The 17905-nt window shown below is 41.1% G+C and overlaps 2 protein-coding genes across 4 annotated transcripts in view; both read left to right on the top strand.

Annotated features, from left to right (window-relative positions):
• RNF138 (ring finger protein 138) overlaps nucleotides 1-10982 on the top strand; it is an 81216-nt gene extending 70234 nt beyond the window's left edge. The window contains exon 7 of the mRNA XM_070050351.2: nucleotides 9785-10982. The gene's annotated coding sequence lies outside the window, so the exon portion shown is untranslated. The remainder of the gene's footprint in view (nucleotides 1-9784) is intronic.
• Nucleotides 10983-11130: 148 nt separating this feature from the next.
• Nucleotides 11131-17905, top strand: part of MEP1B (meprin A subunit beta) — a 35875-nt gene continuing 29100 nt past the window's right edge. Inside the window, exons 1-4 of one of the 3 annotated variants that reach the window (XM_089305204.1) lie at nucleotides 11177-11315; nucleotides 12939-12998; nucleotides 17054-17072; nucleotides 17848-17898. Coding sequence is in view for 1 of the 3 variants with exons in the window: in XM_070050345.2 (XP_069906446.2) it covers nucleotides 14653-14757; nucleotides 17054-17072; nucleotides 17848-17898 (175 nt within the window). In the remaining 2 variants the exon portion in view is untranslated. Of the gene's footprint in view, nucleotides 11316-12938; nucleotides 12999-14599; nucleotides 14758-17053; nucleotides 17073-17847; nucleotides 17899-17905 lie in introns of those variants that run through there. The other 2 variants (XM_089305203.1, XM_070050345.2) reach the window with 2 other exon arrangements.

The raw sequence follows: 17905 nt of genomic DNA, 5'->3' as shown, positions 1-17905 counted from the left end.
GTGCTGATCCGATGGCAGGAGCCAGGTACTTATCCTGGTCTCCCATGGGGTGCAGGGCCCAAGCACTTGGGCCATCCTCCACTGCACTCCCTGGCCACAGCAGAGAGCTGGCCTGGAACAGGGGCAACCGGGACAGAATCCGGCGCCCCGACCAGGACTAGAACCCTGTGTGCCGGCGCCACAAGGTGGAGGATTAGCCTAGTGAGCCGCTGCGCCGGCCTTAATTTATTTTTATTTCTTGTTTTACTTAGTTGTAAGGCAGAGAGAGAAAGGAATAGAGAGATTTTCCATCTACTAGCTCACTTCTCAAATGTCCACAGCTGTGCCAGGCTGAAGCCAGGAACCTGGAACTCTACCCAGGCCTCCCAAGTGGGTGGGAGGTACCCAACTACTTGAGCCCTCACTTGAGGCATCAGCAGGAAGCAGAAACAGGAAGCAAAGCCAGGACCCATAGGCACTTCCAATATGGATGCAGGCATTGCTAACAGAGTCTAAACCTCTGTGTCAAGGGTGCCAGTGTTGTGGTGCAGCGGGTTAAGCCACCACCTACAATACCAGTTTGAATCCCAAGTCCCAGCTGCTCCACTTCTGATCCAGTTCCCTGCTAATCACCTGGGAGAGCAGTGGAAGGTGGCTCAAGTACTTATGCCCCTTGCCACCCTTGTGAAGGTTCCAGATAGAGCTCCTGGCTTTGGCCTGGCCCAGACTCTGGCTACTGTGGCCATTTGGGGAGCGGACCTGTGGATGCTCTCATTCTATAACTCTGCCTTTCATATAAATAAATAAACCTTAACAAAACAAAACAAAACCAGAAAACAAAAACCACTGTGTCAAACACCAGTCCCAGAATAATGCCTTAAATGCACAAAATAGATAGGATTACAAAGAAAGTGAATCACATTGAAATACCATTAGTAAAAAGAATAAATTTGTGACATAGTAATATCACAAATAAAGTATTATATTAAACAGCTGTAAGTCTAATAACCAGCATAATCTCAGAGCAATAATTAACATCAATGATATTTTGAGATGTCAGTACCTACTGTGATCTGATAGGAAAATATTTGTTATTTTTATTCATGACAAAGTCACAGATATTTATACTGCTATCATGTCCTGCCTCCTGTTTTCACAACGAATAGAAATGCTACATGTTAATTACAGGTTAATGAAATTAAGATGTAATTATTTATTCTAGCTAATGTACAGAACCAGTGAATTCTATCCATGGCTGTGGATACCTAGTTAAGATCAGTGGAGGTGAGGGATGGCTCCACCATTGTGAGTTATTCTGGTGAGAGAATTATAGGCATCAATGACTCTCAAACCTCTGAGATTTTTTTCTTTTTCTTTCTTTTTTTTTTTTCTTTTCAATTTGAAAGGCATAGAGGCAGAGAGAAAGAGAGAGGTGAGAGACCTCCCATCTGCTGGTTCACCCACCAAATGCCTGCAATAGCCAGAGCTGGGCCAGGTCAAAACCAGCAGTTAGGTTTCTGAGGAATCTCCAGACTGACTTCCATAGTGGCTTAACCAATTTGCATTCCCACCAACAGTGGGTTAAGTGTCCCCTTTTCCCCACAGCCCCTCCAGCATCTATTGTTGGTAGATTTCTGAATGTGAGCCATTCTAACTGGGGTGAGGTGAAACCTCATTGTGGTTTTGATTTGCATTTCCCTGATTGCTAGTGATCTTGAACATTTTTTCATGTGTCTGTTGGCCATTTGGATTTCCTCTTTTGAAAAATGTCTATTGAGGTCCTTGGCCCATCTCTTAAGTGGGTTGTTTGTTTTGGTGTTGTGGAGTTTCTTGATTTCTTTGTAGATTCTGGTTATCAACCCTTTATCTGTTGCATAGTTTGCAAATATTTTTTCCCATTCTGTTGGTTGCCTCTTCACTTTCCTGACTGTCTCTTTTGCAGTACAGAAACTTCTCAATTTGATGCAATCCCAAATGTTAATTTTGGCTTTGACTACCTGTGCTTCTGGGGTATTTTCCAAGAAGTCTTTGCCAGTACCTATATCTTGCAGAGTTTCTCCAATGCTCTCTAATAATTTGATGGTGTCGGGTCATAGATTTAAGTCTTTAATCCATGCTGAGTGGATTTTTGTGTAAGGTGTAAGGTAGGGGTCTTAATTCATGATTCTGCACGTGGAAATCCAATTTGCCCAGCACCATTTATTGAATAGACTGTCCTTACTCCAGGGATTGGTTTTGGATTCTTGATCAAATATAAGTTGGCTGTAGATGTTTGGATTGATTTCTGGTGTTTCTATTCTGTTCCATTGGTCTATCCATCTGTTTCTGTACCAGTACCATGCTGTTTTGATAACAACTGCCCTGTAGTATGTCCTAAATCTGGTATTGTGATGCCTCCAGCTTTTTGTTGTACAAGATTGCTTTAGCTATTCGAGGTCTCCTGTGTCTCCATATGAATTTCAGCATCATTTTTTCCAGATCTGAGAAGAATGTCTTTGGTATTTTGATTGGTATTGCATTGAATCTGTAACTTATGGGATACAGCAAAAGCAGTGTTAAGAGGAAAGTTTATATCAATAGGTGCCTACATCAAGAAATTGGAAAGGCACCAAATAAATGAGCTTTCAATTCATCTCAAGGATCTAGAAAATCTGCAGCAAGCCAGACCCAAATCTAGTAGGAGAAGAGAAATAATTAAAATCAGAGAAGAAATCAACAGGATTGAATAATAAAAAAAAAATTACAAAAAATCAGCCAAATGAGGAGCTGGTTTTTTGAAAAAGTAAACAAAATTGACACCCCATTGGCCCAACTAACTAAAAAAAGAAGAGAAAAGACCCAAATCAATAAAATCAGAGATGAAAAAGGAAACGTAACAACAGACACCACAGAAATAAAAAGAATCATCAGAAATTACTACAAGGACTTGTATGCCAGCAAACAGGGAAACCTATCAGAAATGGATAGATTCCTGGACACATGCAACCTACCTAAATTGGACCAGGAAGACATAGAAAACCTAAACAGACCCATAACTGAGACACAAATTGAAATAGTAATAAAGGCCCTCCCAACAAAGAAAAGCCCAGGACCAGATGGATTCACTGCTGAATTCTACCAGACATTTAAAGAAGAACTAACTCCATTTCTTCTCAAACTATTCAGAACAATCGAAAAAGAGGGAGTCCTCCCAAATTCTTTCTATGAATCCAGCATCACCTTAATTCCTAAGCCGGAAAAAGATGCAGCATTGAAAGAGAATTACAGACCAATTTCCCTGATGAACATAGATGCAAAAATCCTCAATAAAATTCTCGCCAATAGAATGCAACAACACATCAGAAAGATCATCCACCCAGACCAAGTGGGATTTATCCCTGGTATGCAGGGATGGTTTAATGTGCGCACAACAATCAATGTGATACACCACATTAACAGACTGCAGAAGAAAAACCATATGATTATCTCAATAGACGCTGAGAAAGCATTTGATAAAATACAACACCCTTTCATGATGAAAACTCTAAGCAAACTGGGTTTGGAAGGAACATTCCTCAATACAATCAAAGCAATTTATGAAAAACCCACGGCCAACATCCTATTGAATGGGGAAAAGTTGGAAGCATTTCCACTGAGATCTGGTACCAGACAGAGATGCCCACTCTCACCACTGCTACTTAATATAGTTCTGGACGTTTTAGCCAGAGCTATTAGGCAAGAAAAAGAAATTAAAGGGATACAAATTGGGAAGGAAGAAGTCAAACTATCCCTCTTTGCAGATGATATGATTCTTTACTTAGGGGACCCAAAGAACTCTACTAAGAGACTATTGGAACTCATAAAAGAGTTTGGCAAAGTAGCAGGGTATAAAATCAGTGCACAAAAATCAACAGCCTTTGTATACACAGGCAATGCCACGGCTGAGAAAGAACTTCTAAGATCAATCCCATTCACAATAGCTACAAAAACAATCAAATACCTTGGAATAAACTTAACCAAGGACGTTAAGGATCTCTACGATGAAAATTACAAAACCTTGAAGAAAGAAATAGAAGAGGATACCAAAAAATGGAAAAATCTTCCATGCTCATGGATTGGAAGAATCAATATCATCAAAATGTCCATTCTCCCAAAAGCAGTTAGGAATTCAATCCAGGTTCCCTATGTGGGTGACAAGCACCCAATTAGTTGGCCATCATCTCCTTCCTCCTGGGTATGCCTTAGCAGGAAGCTGGAATCAGAAGTGGAGCCAGGCACCTGAGGAAAGAGGCTTTTCCTCAAACAGAGTACTGAGATGTTCACAGTGATTTCCAATCTCTTGTTCAAAACCAAAGCCATAATTGATTAGTGCTCTCCATTTGCTGATAAAATGACCTCCAGTCAGCTCTCCTGAAGCACCCTAAATGGAAATTTTACATTTTATTCTAAAATCTGTTTCATCTTTGGCTCTAAAGTTCACATTTCACACAAATCGCCCACTAACGCAGCTATCCATCATTCCCCCAAACATTATCCAAACATTTGATAATGGCTCACCTGCCAAAAAGGTCTGAACGTGAAACCTACCTCCCTTTCCAAATCCTCCCCTTTCTCACAACTCCATGTTGGGAAATACCTACATTAGTGCAAGATCATCTATGGTAAAGCTGTCCTCAGAAGCTTTCAGCACAGTGAAGCAGATGGAGTCACGTCACTATACAGCACTTGTTTTTAGGCCATTTGTGAAGGCCAATGTTTATTTTTACCTTCTCAGACCTGAAATGTCCGGTAGTGCTAGAAAAAATTCTCTACCTCTAAGTGTGTTTACCTTCTCTGTGGCTCTTCGTTGTCTCTGTTTTCCCTCTTTCCTCTCTCAGATGAAGATGGAGGAGCAGCCGGTGCTTCTTGTTTGTCAGAAAAAAATGGTGAGCTAACCTCCCGTGTCTGTTCTTCATGCTCTGGGCCCTACTATAATCCTTCAGCTCTCTCATCTGGTAGCAAATTCCACGGAAGCCCTTACCAATGGCTGAATTTAGTATACTTCTACCAAAGCATCTCACTTGCTCTGTGGTCACCTTGCCTTTCTGACCACTCAGAGAAAAGTCAGCAACTCAAAGGCCCAGTCCTCACAGCGGCACCTCAGTCATCCAACAGCTGAATGTTGTCAGAGATCCTGGGCTTCCCATGGTGCACGCACAGAGGAATCAGCTGCTGCTTCTTACCATGGTGGTGGTGATCTGAACATCCCGTACTCAGGACACTATCTTCACAACCCACTTCCCATCCGGGGTACAGCGTGCCATTCACAATGGTGGGGCTCCCTCTCTCCCCCTTAACCCATCAGGCACCTTGGCACCCAGTCAACCTTGTCAAAACTAGGCTTTGCCCAAGAGTTCATATCTCTCTGTCTCTGTCCCTCTGGCCTCTCTCTCTCTCTCTCTCTCTCTCTCAAAGACTTATTTTTTTTATTTGAAAAAGCAGAGTGACAGCAAGAGATATATAGAGAAAGATATCTTTCATGTATTGGTTTATTCCCCAAATGGCTGCACCAGCCAGGTCTGGGCCAGGTTGAAGCCAGGAGCCAGGAGCCTCATTCAGGTCTCCCACATGGGTGGCAGGGCTCCCAGTACAGGGGCCGTCTTCTGCTGCTTTCCCAGGTACGTTAGCAGGGAGCTGAATCAGAAGCAGAGCAGCCAGGATTACTACCAGCACTCCACTGAGATGCCAGCGTCACGGTTGTGGCTTACCCCAGTGTGCCACAAGACCAGCCCCCATCTTCTCTTTTAAACAGACTTCCTAGATCCAGATCTACTATAAGCAAGTATTTCCTGCTTGACCTTGGAACTTTGCGTATACCTTTCTCAGGTGCACTGAGTCCTTACAGGCAAACTAAATGTTGTACCCCTGAAATCTGTTGAGGAGCAGAGATCATGTCATTTGTTTCTGTATCTCCTTCATTTGCATAGTGCCAGGTGTGCTCTGCATGTGTGTGTGTGTGTGTGCGTGCATGCACATGCATCTGTGTGTAAGTTGAGAAGCAGAGAGCACACACACGCTCAGTCCTGCAGCCATTGGAGCTGAAACCGAGGGCTGGAAACTCAGTCTAGGTCTCCCACATGGGTGGCAGTGATCCAACTACTTTAGCTTTCACTGGTGCCTTCCAGGGTCTGCATTAGCAGGAAGCTGGAGTCAGGAACTGGAGAAGGTAGAGAACCCAGGCACTCCTATATAGGATCTGAGTATCTTAACTGGTGTACTAACTGCAAGGCCATAATGCCTGCCCCCAAAGTAAATAGTTTTGATTGGATACATGAATATGTTAACTAAAGAATGTTAGTTTTCTCTAATAACTCCCTTGCACATGAATTCCCTTACATCTATATCCCCAGTCCGTATTGTGGGATTTGATCTATATTCTAGGTATTTACCTTATAATTTTTAATATGTTAGTCCTATTTATTTTATTATTCCTATTTAACACATAAGAAAGTTGAGGTTCTGTGGGTTTAACTTTCCTATTCTCAGCAAATAAATTGCTGAACTTCTTAGTTAAGTGTTCTAATCCTAGACTGCTTGAATCCAGTTTTATTTCTCCCATCCCCAGAATGAAACCATTTTCAAGATGTGGCCCACAGACCCCTTGAGTGTCCTTGAGATTCTTTCAAGGGGACACAGGTCAAACTTATCTTAATGGCAATACTGACATTTGGGCCTTTTAAATTTGTTGACAATTACTTCTTGGTGAAAATGCTGTGTCAATCGCAGTCATTGTATTTTTCATAGCCATGTATTAGTAAAAATGACAGTGAAACAGGCTCAGAGGTGGGTGTTTGGCACAGTAGTTAAGTTGCTGCTTGGAATATCCTCAGTCCCATATATTGGGGGATGTGGTTCAAGTCGTAACTCCATTTCCCATTCCCGCTCTCTGCTAATGTGTGCCCTGGACAGCAGCAGACGATGGCTCAAGTACTTGGGTCCCTTTCTCTCACACAAGGGAGACCCAGTTTGAGTTCTCAGCTCCTGGTTCTGGCATGGTCTGGTCTGGCCTGCCTCTGGCTGTTGTGGGTTTTGGGGGTGTAAACCAGTGGATGGGAGGCTTCTTTCTGTATTTCTGTCTCTGTCTTTCAAATAAAATTAAAATAAATAAAAAATTTAAAAAACTGATCTTGCTTTAATTGTCCTGATGAAACGAAACAAATTAATTTTATTAAATCTAGATCCTTGAGTGCACATCTTTTTTAATATTCTGTGTGACTAAATGGGAAGTACACAGAAACCACTTGTGCTGCATATGAAAGTACGATCTTTGGAGGAAACGCACTTGTTAAATTGAGATGTGACTGAGCAAACTGCCTTTTTCATGGAATGCCATATTTACTGAAAGAACAACTGACAGACAAACTATGGTTGTTAGGCACTTGGCAGATATTTTCTTGAAAATGAATGGGTGAGCCTGAAATGTCAGGAGATCCAACTGACAGTATTTATTGGCAATGATAAGAGTTGAGCTTTCCAGAGAAAGTTAGAATTTTAGAAAACTTGTATCTGTCACCATGAACTTGACAGTTGCCCAAGTCCTTACAAACTTTTCTGATGAGATTGGTGGTGATACTTACCAAGTGGCTTATCTGATGAGGTGTCATTAAATGTGTTAACATTTGGAAGATCTGTACAACCCAGTGAATCTAGGTTTTCTAAGGACAAATGGAGGATGTTACAAAATCCTACATGGAGAAAAGAGGCACTCAGATGCAAGAGAGTCCGGATTTGAATGTAACAGAATACAAACAGTTCCTTTCTTGGTTTAACAATCCACGCTTGCTGGGTAGAACTTAAGCAGAAGAGCCAACTGTCTAAAACGCTGTTAGAATCCTCTTCCCTTTTTCACCTACATTTCTCTTTGAGGCTAAATTTTCTTCAGCCACTTAAATCATGACACCTTGACATAGATTGATGTGAAAATCTGTCTTCTATTCAGCCAGACTTTAAAATTTTTGTAAAAATGTAAAATAATACCATTCTTCTCATTAGATTTATTTTTGAATGCATACTTTATTTTTAATTATAGTGTATTATTTATATTATGGTATAATAGGTTTATAACTGATACATTTTTTGAAGTTTTTATTTATTAATTTGAGAGATAGAGTTACAGAGAGAGGGAAAGACAGAGAGAAAGGTCTTCCATCCTCTGTTTCACTCCCCAAATGATCCAGGAGCCAGGAGCTTGTTCCATGTCTCCCATGATAGAAGAGAGCTGGATGGGAAGAGGAGTAGCCAGGACACTAACTGGCTCCCATATGGGATGCTGGCACCACAGGAAGAGGCTTAGACTACTACATCACAGCACTGACCCCAAATAATTGCTATATTTTTAAAGATTTATTTATTTATTTGAGAGTCAGAGTTATGGACAGATAGAGGGAAAGACAGAGAAGTCTTTCATCTGCTGGTTCACTTCCCAAATGGCTGCAACAGCCAGAGCTGGGCCTATCTGAAGCCAGGAGCTTCTTCTGTGTCTCCCACATGTATTCAGGGGCCCAAGCACTTGGGCCTTCTTCTACTGCTTCCCAGGTCATTAGCAGGGAACTGGATCGGAAGTGGAACAGTCAGGACTTGAACTGGTGCTCATATGGGATACTGACACTGCAGGTGGAGGCTTAACCTTCTGTGCCACAGCACTGGCTTCAGTTGCTATTTTTAACAAATAAATAAATATTGAAAATTTTCCTGTTTTAGAGGCCAGCATTGTGGTGCAGCAGGTTAAGCAGCTGCTTGCAATGCTGGCATTCCATATTGAGTACCAGTTCGAGCTGCATCTACTCCACTTCGGAACAAGCTTCAGGCTAATGCACCTGGAAAGGCAGAAGAAGATGGCCCAAGTACCTGGGCTCCTAGAGTCCCTGGCTCCTAGCTTTGGCCTGGCCTGGACCTGGCTGTTGCTGCCATTTGAGTAAACCAGCAGATTGAAGTTCTTTCTGTCTTGCTGTGTCTCTCCCTCTTCTCTCTCTCTTGCTCTGACTCACAAATAAATAATCTTAAAATTTTTTCTGTTTTAATTTCTTATCAGTCAATATTGATTACAAATTGATAATAAAAAGTACACTAAAATGTACATTAATTTTTATCAAAGTAAAGTTTTTTGGAACCAGTGTTGTGGTGTAGTGTGTAAAGCCACTGTCTGAGATGCTGGCGTCCCACATGGGTGCTGGTTTACATCCCATCTATTTCATTTCCAATCCAGCTCCTCGCTAATGGCCTGGGAAAAGCAGTGGAAGATGGAAAAAGTGCTTGGGCCCCTGCCACCCATGTGGGAGACCCAGATGAAACTTCTGGCTTTGGCTTTGGCCCAGCCCTGACCATTGTGGTCACCTGGGGAATGAACCAGCTGATAGAAAATCTCTCTCTCTCTTTCTCTTCCTCCTTCTTTCTCTGTAACTCTTTAAAATAAATAAATAAATCTTTCAAAAAAAACCACTTAGGGTCCTCAATTATTTTTTCAGAGTGAAACGAGTCCTCAAGAGAAAAAAGTTTGAGCATTTGCATTCTAAGCTATTGGCAAGCAGAAGAATGCATAGGTGACCAGAAAGGACAGAATCAAACACACACACGTCAGAATATTTGGGAGACCATTTGTACTCATGTAGACCACAGGGAAATGAACCACAAATTCAGTCTTTTCTTTCCCAGTTGTATTGTTGGTTGAAATGGCCCCGGTTAAGTGCTTCTGTAGTTTAATACCTGGCTCCCAGAGAAGAAAAGGGGGAAAGCAGATGATGCTTCTCTCAAATTTCCTTTGCTTTCATCAGTGATTTTCTCTTGCTAGGTATGACAAGTGCTTCGACAATGCCATTGACCCTCTGCCGCTTTAGGAACACATCGTACAGGAGTCAAGTTCATCTCCTGAGCAGCAGCCTGGTCTGGTACCATGTGTGCCACTCTGTTTACTTTTGTGCTTCGTGTTCTTGCCTTCAGGAAGTCATCCGCACAACCTTTGGAGAATGTTTGCACATGAGTCTGATTTGGCACAATGTGGAACGTAAGCAGTGATGAATACACAGGAAGGCCATAAAAATACATCACAATAGTCTTGCGTTCCTTCCCTGTGGGAAATATTAATTCAAACAGACAGACCAAACTATTTTATTTTCTTGGTTGTTAGAACTTATTTCTAGGGTATATGTGTCTAGCAGAGATGAGGTAGGTGATGAAAAAATTCATAGGAAGATACTGACTTTCAAAGTTCATTCCCATTTCTTTCAGTGAACAGCTACCCAACATGTGCCAACCACTGGGGTAACAAATTTCAATGAGATTGGTTCCTAAATACTGGAATAGGCAAATGTATAAGTAAATAAATAAATATAGTCCTGAGTAATGAGTGCCTTATAAAAAGGCAATCACAGCACAGAAGCAGGAGTAATTAATTTCTTCTTCCAGGTATTGGCAGGTCTAGGTTTTGGAGGGAGTAAACTCGACTTGAGTTTGAAGGAGTTTAACAGTCCCATGAGGCAGACACAGAGGTATCAATTTGGGAACAGCCAAAATTGCCACTATTTCCCATAGAGTCAATCTCCTGCTCCCTTTAGACCTGTTTAGGTTGGGGTAAATGCGGAACAGCTTGAAGACAGCTCAACTAGATTAAGGTCATCAAACTTCACAGGCTACCTGGTGATCCTTCTGTAAGTGCTGGGGGAAGCTGCTTGCCTTTGCAAACTGTTGGAATTTTTTCCCACTGTTTCTTTGTGGCCTGGCTCCCAGCAAAACAGCTCCTTATGTAATGTTAGTGTAGGAATTGAAGGGGGTTCATCCTATGCAGGGACAGAATTTTTCCTCACTGCCTTGGTCAACTGGGTTCTTGAAGTATAGATATAGATATGACAACAATAGATAGAGCCTGTGCCTTAAGCCAGGTGTGTGACTGGTAGTCAAGCGAATTGTCTTGAGTGATTAGGATAAGAACCTCAGGTTGAGCAGGAGCTGTCCATAAACAGGTGATTACCGAAAGTTTGGTAAATAAAACGGGCAAAGAAAGTGATTCACAGCTAATTTTATGTGTCAACTTGGCTAAACTATGGTGCCCAGTCACACCCTAGTCTAAATGTCATTGTGCAGATTTTACAGATGAGGTTAATATTTAAATCAGAGACTCAGTAACATGGATTACCCTCCATAATGTGGTTTGGACCTCATCCAATCAATTGAAAGCTTTAAGAGAAAAACAGAGATCTCAAGAGGATGCAGAAGTTTCGCCAGCTGCCAGCTTTCCGTGCTCTGGCTACAGCACCAGCTCCAGTCTGAGCCACCAGCCTGCAGGCCACCCTGTAGAGTTTGGACTTGCTCACCTCTGCTGCCATGTGAGTCAATTCCTTAAAATACGTCTTTGATGCCTATATATATATACATATATATATATATATATATATATATATACAAATCCTATTGGTTCTGCTTTACTGGAGAACGCTAATATAGTAACATTCCACAATTTCGAAAAATGGGTGAAAGATGGTAATTGGGGGGGGGGGCTTGGAAGATCTGTGCGGAAAATGAGAGTTAGTCTGCTCAATGCCAGGCAATGCAGATGTCACTGGCAGAAGGCACATGACAGGACCCCTGTTGAATATGTGCTCACACAGCTGCCCAGAGATTTCTATAATCACTCCAGCTTCATTCTTTCCTTTCTGCCAGATCCATTTAATTTAAGTTACATTCAAATATGTGTGCCTTCTCAATATGTTACAAGATTTCAAAAAGAGCTGCCAAGGAGAAACTCATGAGATAACTTACAAAGACTTTTTATTTATTTTTTGAGAGAATCAGATACAGCAAATGGGCATTGTGAAAAGAACTATATAAAGTTTTTTGATCTTTCGTTGCAATGCCTGTACTATTTCCTCTTAGAAAGCTTTTCACATTCATGTTCTCCTGTCTTCAGGTCTATAACATACTCACATTCCAGGGGTGTTTGAAGAATTCCAACCTAACAGAAATATGCTTTCTGGAAGGTTCCAGGGGATCTCAGGACATTAAAAAAGGTTAATATCTCAAGCCGAGAAATGAAATCCAGAAGTAGGCCATCAACCAGAGGCGAAGAGGAGCTCCTGGGTTCAGCCTCCAAAAGCCTGGAAGAAGCCTGTGAAGGCTTCCTGGGGCAGGCTGTGAGGTGGAAGCCAGAGAGTGATACTGCAGATTAGTCAAGCTTAGCTTCTGTGTCACAGCTTCACTGACAAGCCCACAGGAGAGGAAAATGCAGAGGGTGTCCTTGCATTGTAGGCAAAAGGCAGCTTTGTTACTGGATTTCAGTCTTGCTAACCTCAGTGACTCTCCATGAGATTTCAAGGGAGGCCCTGCCCATGCGCTGTCACTAGGGTTCCGAGCAGGCTGACATCCCAGGAACACTTGCTTTCTGCTCTCCCTGGTTCCACTTTCCCTAACTTCAAATATGACCTGTCTGCCCCAGCACAGAATGCAGTCAGACACCACAGTTACAAATCTCAGTTTGCAGAAACAGATGTGTATAACAAATCTCTTTATATTTCTATGACTGTTACTGTTTACATCTCCAGCCGCACAGGTGGTAGAAATTTAATTACAACCAATTTGGGATTCCCATTTTTATCTGTAAGTGTGTGCCTAAGCTTAATGGTCTCAAGGTTTCAAGTTCCCATCTGATGCCTGAGGGCATCTAGCCTCTTGGGCATCATCCTCTAAAGCATCTGCGAGTGGTTTGGACCTCATCCAATCAGTTGAAAGCTTTAAGAGAAAAACGGAGATCTCAAGAGGATGCAGAAGTTTCGCCAGCTGCCAGCTTGGTAGCCATTCCATGCAGCCTGCTCGGGAGTCGTCCTTACTCCCAGCCACATGACCCTTCAGGCCTGGCAGTTTCTCTGATATTTTTTGTGCCATTTTAGACCACACCAGTGTTATTGTTCTCCTCCCAAGACATGCTTGCTTCTGTTACTTCCTTCTGCCTCTAGCCAGGAGAGAGAGGCCCACCTGATTTTGACTTCTACAAGTCATCTGGAGGATGTCAGTGAGTAAGTGAGGAATTCATTCATTTTTTAAAAAAAGATTTATTTTATTTATTTGAAAGAGTTACAGAGAGAGGTAGAGCCAGAGGGAAAAAGAGAGAGGTCTTCCATCCACTGGTTCACTCCCCCAGTGGCCGCAATGGCCAAAGCTGAGCTGATCTGAAGACAGACATCACAGTTACAAATCTCAGTTTGCAGAAACAGATGTGCATAACAAATCTCTTTATATTTCTATGACTGTTACTGTTTTACATCTCCAGCCGCACAGGTGGTAGAAATTTAATTACAACCAATTCGGGGCCCAAGGACTTGGACCATCTTCTACTGCTTTCCCAGGCCATATCAGAGAGCTGGATTGGAAGTGGAGCAGCCAGAACTCGAACCTGCGCCCATTTGGGATGCCAGAGCTCCATCCTGGGGGCTCTAACCTGCTGTGCCACAGCGCCAGCCCCAAATTGATCCATTTTTAATTTTCCCTTGTCAACTCTCCTCCTGCCCTCAGAAGGTGGGATTGGCTTGTACTTGAGAAGCATCCTCTCAAGTCCTTTGTCTATGTTCCATGTCTTTTTGTATCCTTTATGTTAGTTAAAATGGGATAAAAACCAATCTGGCGAGAAGGAAAATGTTGAGGGGAGGATTAGTATTTCAAGAATACTATCCTGCACCCCAAGTAAGTTGAAAGTGAGAAGTTGGAAACTGAGTTAAAGAATATGTTGTCTCTAAAGAGAAATACCCAAAGAAAAGAAGGAAAAAGTTGAGAGGTGCCTTAGGAACATTTATGAATATTTCATTCACAGACCAGTGAACATTTCTACCCTTCTCACTCTAACTCCCACCTGTATTTGCTTTGTGGGAATTTTCAGAAGTGAGATACGTTGCCATTTTGCTACTTTGTATCTGAACATGAGTGTGCCCAATTTCCAGTGTTTTATGGATTTTATAGCTCGATAAATTATAGACAATAAATTTATATGAATGATTAAAAGCAGTTAACATAACTGGACATAGTAAAGCTGTGCAGGGTTATGTGCACAGGAGGAACTGCATAAATGTTTACTATTTGAAGAATCAATGTTAGAAGGTAATTCAATATTATCTTTTGCTCAAATGGTATTTAACAGCTTGGAGATCAGTACATAAACACTAGAGAATGTATTTCATTAAAAGGTCTCAGCAAGGCAGTTAGTTGTTGAAGGCTGACATGGAGACAGGTGTTACAGTGGCTAAGTCACATCTTGGGATGGCTCCCCGACTTCTGACACAGCTTCCTGTTTGTGCATACCCAGGAGGCAGCAGGTGATGGCTCAAGTACTTGGGTCCTTGAGTTCTGGGCTCCTGGCTTCAGCTTGGCTTAGCTCTGGCTGTTACGAGCATTTGGAGAATGAACCAGTGGATGGGAGATCTCTCTCCCCTCTCCCTTTCTCTCTCTTCCCTCTTCTACCTTCCAAGTAAAATGAAAATAGATAGATAGATGGATAAAGACTATTGACAATTTAAAAAACAAACAAACACCCAATGCCACTCTACAGCCTGTGTTAAGGATCCTGGACTTTAACTCTGTGATTGGAGGTATTATTACAGCAAAGAGCTGACTTGCAAAATGGATCATGGAGATCAAAGGCTATAAGTTAAGATGTTTGCCTTTTAAAAAGTCAGCTCTATGCTGAATGTCAGTTTGCAACTTTCATCTGGAAGCTACAACATGGATTCATGGTATTTGGCTTGGCTTCTGTTCTTTGCAGCTCTTCTGGTGGCTTCTGGCCTGGTAAGGAATCAATGTATAGAAAACAGTTACTTTATTATATTAGGAAAATTTAGAGCAGTTGATTCTGATTGTTAAAGGACGACTGTTTATTTATGTTTTGTGTTTTATAAATTTCAAAATGTTAATTTCAAATGATGAATATTTTGGTGAATAGGGGCTGGTAGGGTGTATAGGGAAGTAAGAAGTAGCCTAACCAGAGAGAATCAGAGAGGTTGACCACAAGTTATGCTTTTCTTTAGTTTCCTTGTTGTGTAGCAACTTTTCTCTTGATGAGATAGGAAACATGAGTTTTGAGTCCTTCTGTTTTTACTGCTGGATGAAATGTAGATTGTTGCTGGAGTAATTTGAGTCATACGTGAAGAGACAGATGGGTGTCACAGGTGCAGTCGGTATATGTTTGGGTAGAATGTGATTTCTCTCTGCTTCTTCATCAATTTAGACTAAGCTTTCCACAGTGACAGGTAGTTTTTACCACAAACCAACCAGGGATTTTAAATAAAGTTTCAAGTGCCTGAGGACAAATCCTCTAGTTATTTAGAAATAAGTTATCAGATTGAGCTGATATTCCATGAATAGGGATTAGAACATTGCAAATAAGATACTGTTTATTTTTATTTATTTGTTTATTTATTTGACAGGCAGAGTGGACAGTGAGAGAGAGAGACAGAGAGAAAGGTCTTCCTTTGCCGTTGGTTCACCCTCCAATGGCCGCTGCGGCTGGTGCGCTGTGGCTGGCGCCCTGCGCTGATCCGATGGCAGGAGCCAGGTACTTATCCTGGTCTCCCATGGGGTGCAGGGCCCAAGGACTTGGGCCATCCTCCACTGCACTCCCTGGCCACAGCAGAGAGCTGGCCTGGAAGAGGGGAAACTGGGACAGAATCCGGCGCCCCTACTGGGACTAGAACCCTCTGTGCCGGCGCCACAAGGCAGAGGATTAGCCTAGTGAGCCGCGGCGCCAGGAAGATACCGTTTAATGCACATTAAAACTGTAATTGGGAACAAATGCATGACACCCTTATTCTAGGGGTACAATGACATTCCTCTGTGAGTGTAGGCTTATGCATGGCTATAATGTGAGACAACCAAGGCACTCGTTGGTGTCAAAAATAATAGTAACTATCCAAACAGTTCATCCTCATATCTTGCTAAATACTCTGGATGACTCTAGTACTTAGATACATAAGCTGTATTTGAATACAACTGTGCTTTACACTTACATGAAAAGTTACTACTGTTTACAGAGGACTTTCACATTATATCATAAAACCTTCATAGCATTCACACAGAGCAAGTATTGACTGTATTTTATAGATAGTCTGAGTTCCAGGAAGGTGCACTGAACCAGCATTAATTACTAGAACCAGTAATACAACCCAGATTACTGCCTGTCGGTATCATTAACTTTTTTACTAGATGACACTAAGAAATTTCCAAGGTTTACCTAGATTTTCCATTAGGCATGTTGTCTGAGTTTCATTAGTCTATTTTCAGGGGAAAAAGTTCAATCACAAACTATTCTCACCTTTTTTCTTAAATATTTGATACTATCATTGCAGGCAGACGGGAAAAATATGAAAGTAGAACAAGATCAATTATCTCTTAAATAAAACTTCTTTTAAAAGTATTGTTATACATTATAATAAAGTTTCAACATTGTGAGTGTATTAGATTTTTCAAATGTTGCTTCATGAATTCTTTAGAAAATCATGTGTAGGAGTGGGCATTCGGCAAGGCCATTTAGATGCTGTTTGGGACACCCACATCCTATATCAGAATGTATGGGTTCAAGTCCCTGCTTTGCTTCCAATTCAGCAGGTACGGTTCAAACTTGAATTCCTGCCACCCATGTGAGAGATCTGGATGAGTTCACAGCTCCTGGCTTCGGCCTTGTCTAGCCTTGGCTGTTGCAGGCACTGGGGAGCGAACCAGCAGATGGAAGATCTGTCTCTGTCTCTTCTCTCTTTGTCTCTCTACTTTTCAAAACATTAAAAAACTAAAAAAAAAAAATCATGGAATATCATGTTTAAAGTGAACACTTATTTGAAAGCTAGTTTTGGGTTCTTACTTTTGAAGTAATTTTCTTACTTTCTTTACCTTCAAATTAATTTAATGGGCAGTTTCATTTTCTGTATGAAATGAGGAGGCCATTTGTTCAAAAAGTCATGTTAGTCTCCAGTTTAGCTGTCTTGGATATATGGCAGAAAATCATTGTTTAGATATAAAGTGGAACCAATAATGTCATTTATACATGGACATAATGATAATATCTTTTTTTTAAAATTTGTTTATCTCCCAGCCAACTCCAGAAGACTTTGGTGAGTATATTTTGAGTTTTTCTCTAGGTTGTGTGGGTAACAGAACGACAAAAGCAGCTAGGACATGTTTAATGTTAAGCATAATTTCATATGCATAATATTGCTTTGAATTTTGATCAAACACGGACTTCTTTTCATTTATTGAGGGGCTTTTTATTGTCTGTGTTTTGGGGTACACATAGCAGAAAACTATGCATACAGTGTTATAAGAAAGGCCAAACACAGTGACTGACACATAGACATCCTACTTGTGCTTGCTATTACTGTTTCTGCTTGTTTGTCAAATCAGATAAACCTGATAATAGAGTCCACTCCTAATTAATTGCATACCATGTGATTTACCCCCTTGCAACTTAGGAGAACAATTCAATTTTAGTTCAAGTATTTTGCTTGGGAGTTCTAAGTATACTACTAGAAAGGGAAATAAATGAGAAAATTGGTTTGATAAATTTAAACATTTATTTCCTATTCAATTTAGTCATCCAGTCCAGTCTCCCAAATTAGGCTTATTCACATACTGAGTTATCGATATTTTATCGCTGAAATCAAATTTTGATTTTCAAGGTATGTGGATAGGACAGATCACACATGCAAAAGCCCTTTTCCCCCAACCTTATTCATGGATGTTTCTCAATCAATCAATCAATGTATATTGACTTAGAATCTAGTAGTTACTTACCTGAGGTAAAAGAAATTTGCTTATTTCTGATTATATAATTTACAAACATTTTCTCTTTTCATAAATATAATATCATGTGTTTTTTCCTTTTTTTAGTTAAAGATATAGATGGTGGAATTGACCAGGACATATTTGATATCAATGAAGGTTTGTA

The sequence above is a fragment of the Oryctolagus cuniculus genome, chromosome 10 (assembly GCF_051225735.1).
Source record: "Oryctolagus cuniculus isolate XC-2025 breed Fujian yellow rabbit chromosome 10, ASM5122573v1, whole genome shotgun sequence".
NCBI classification, from domain to species: domain Eukaryota; kingdom Metazoa; phylum Chordata; class Mammalia; order Lagomorpha; family Leporidae; genus Oryctolagus; species Oryctolagus cuniculus.
The sequence above is the reverse complement of the archived record's forward strand: the minus strand, read 5'-3'. Positions and strand labels throughout refer to the sequence as shown.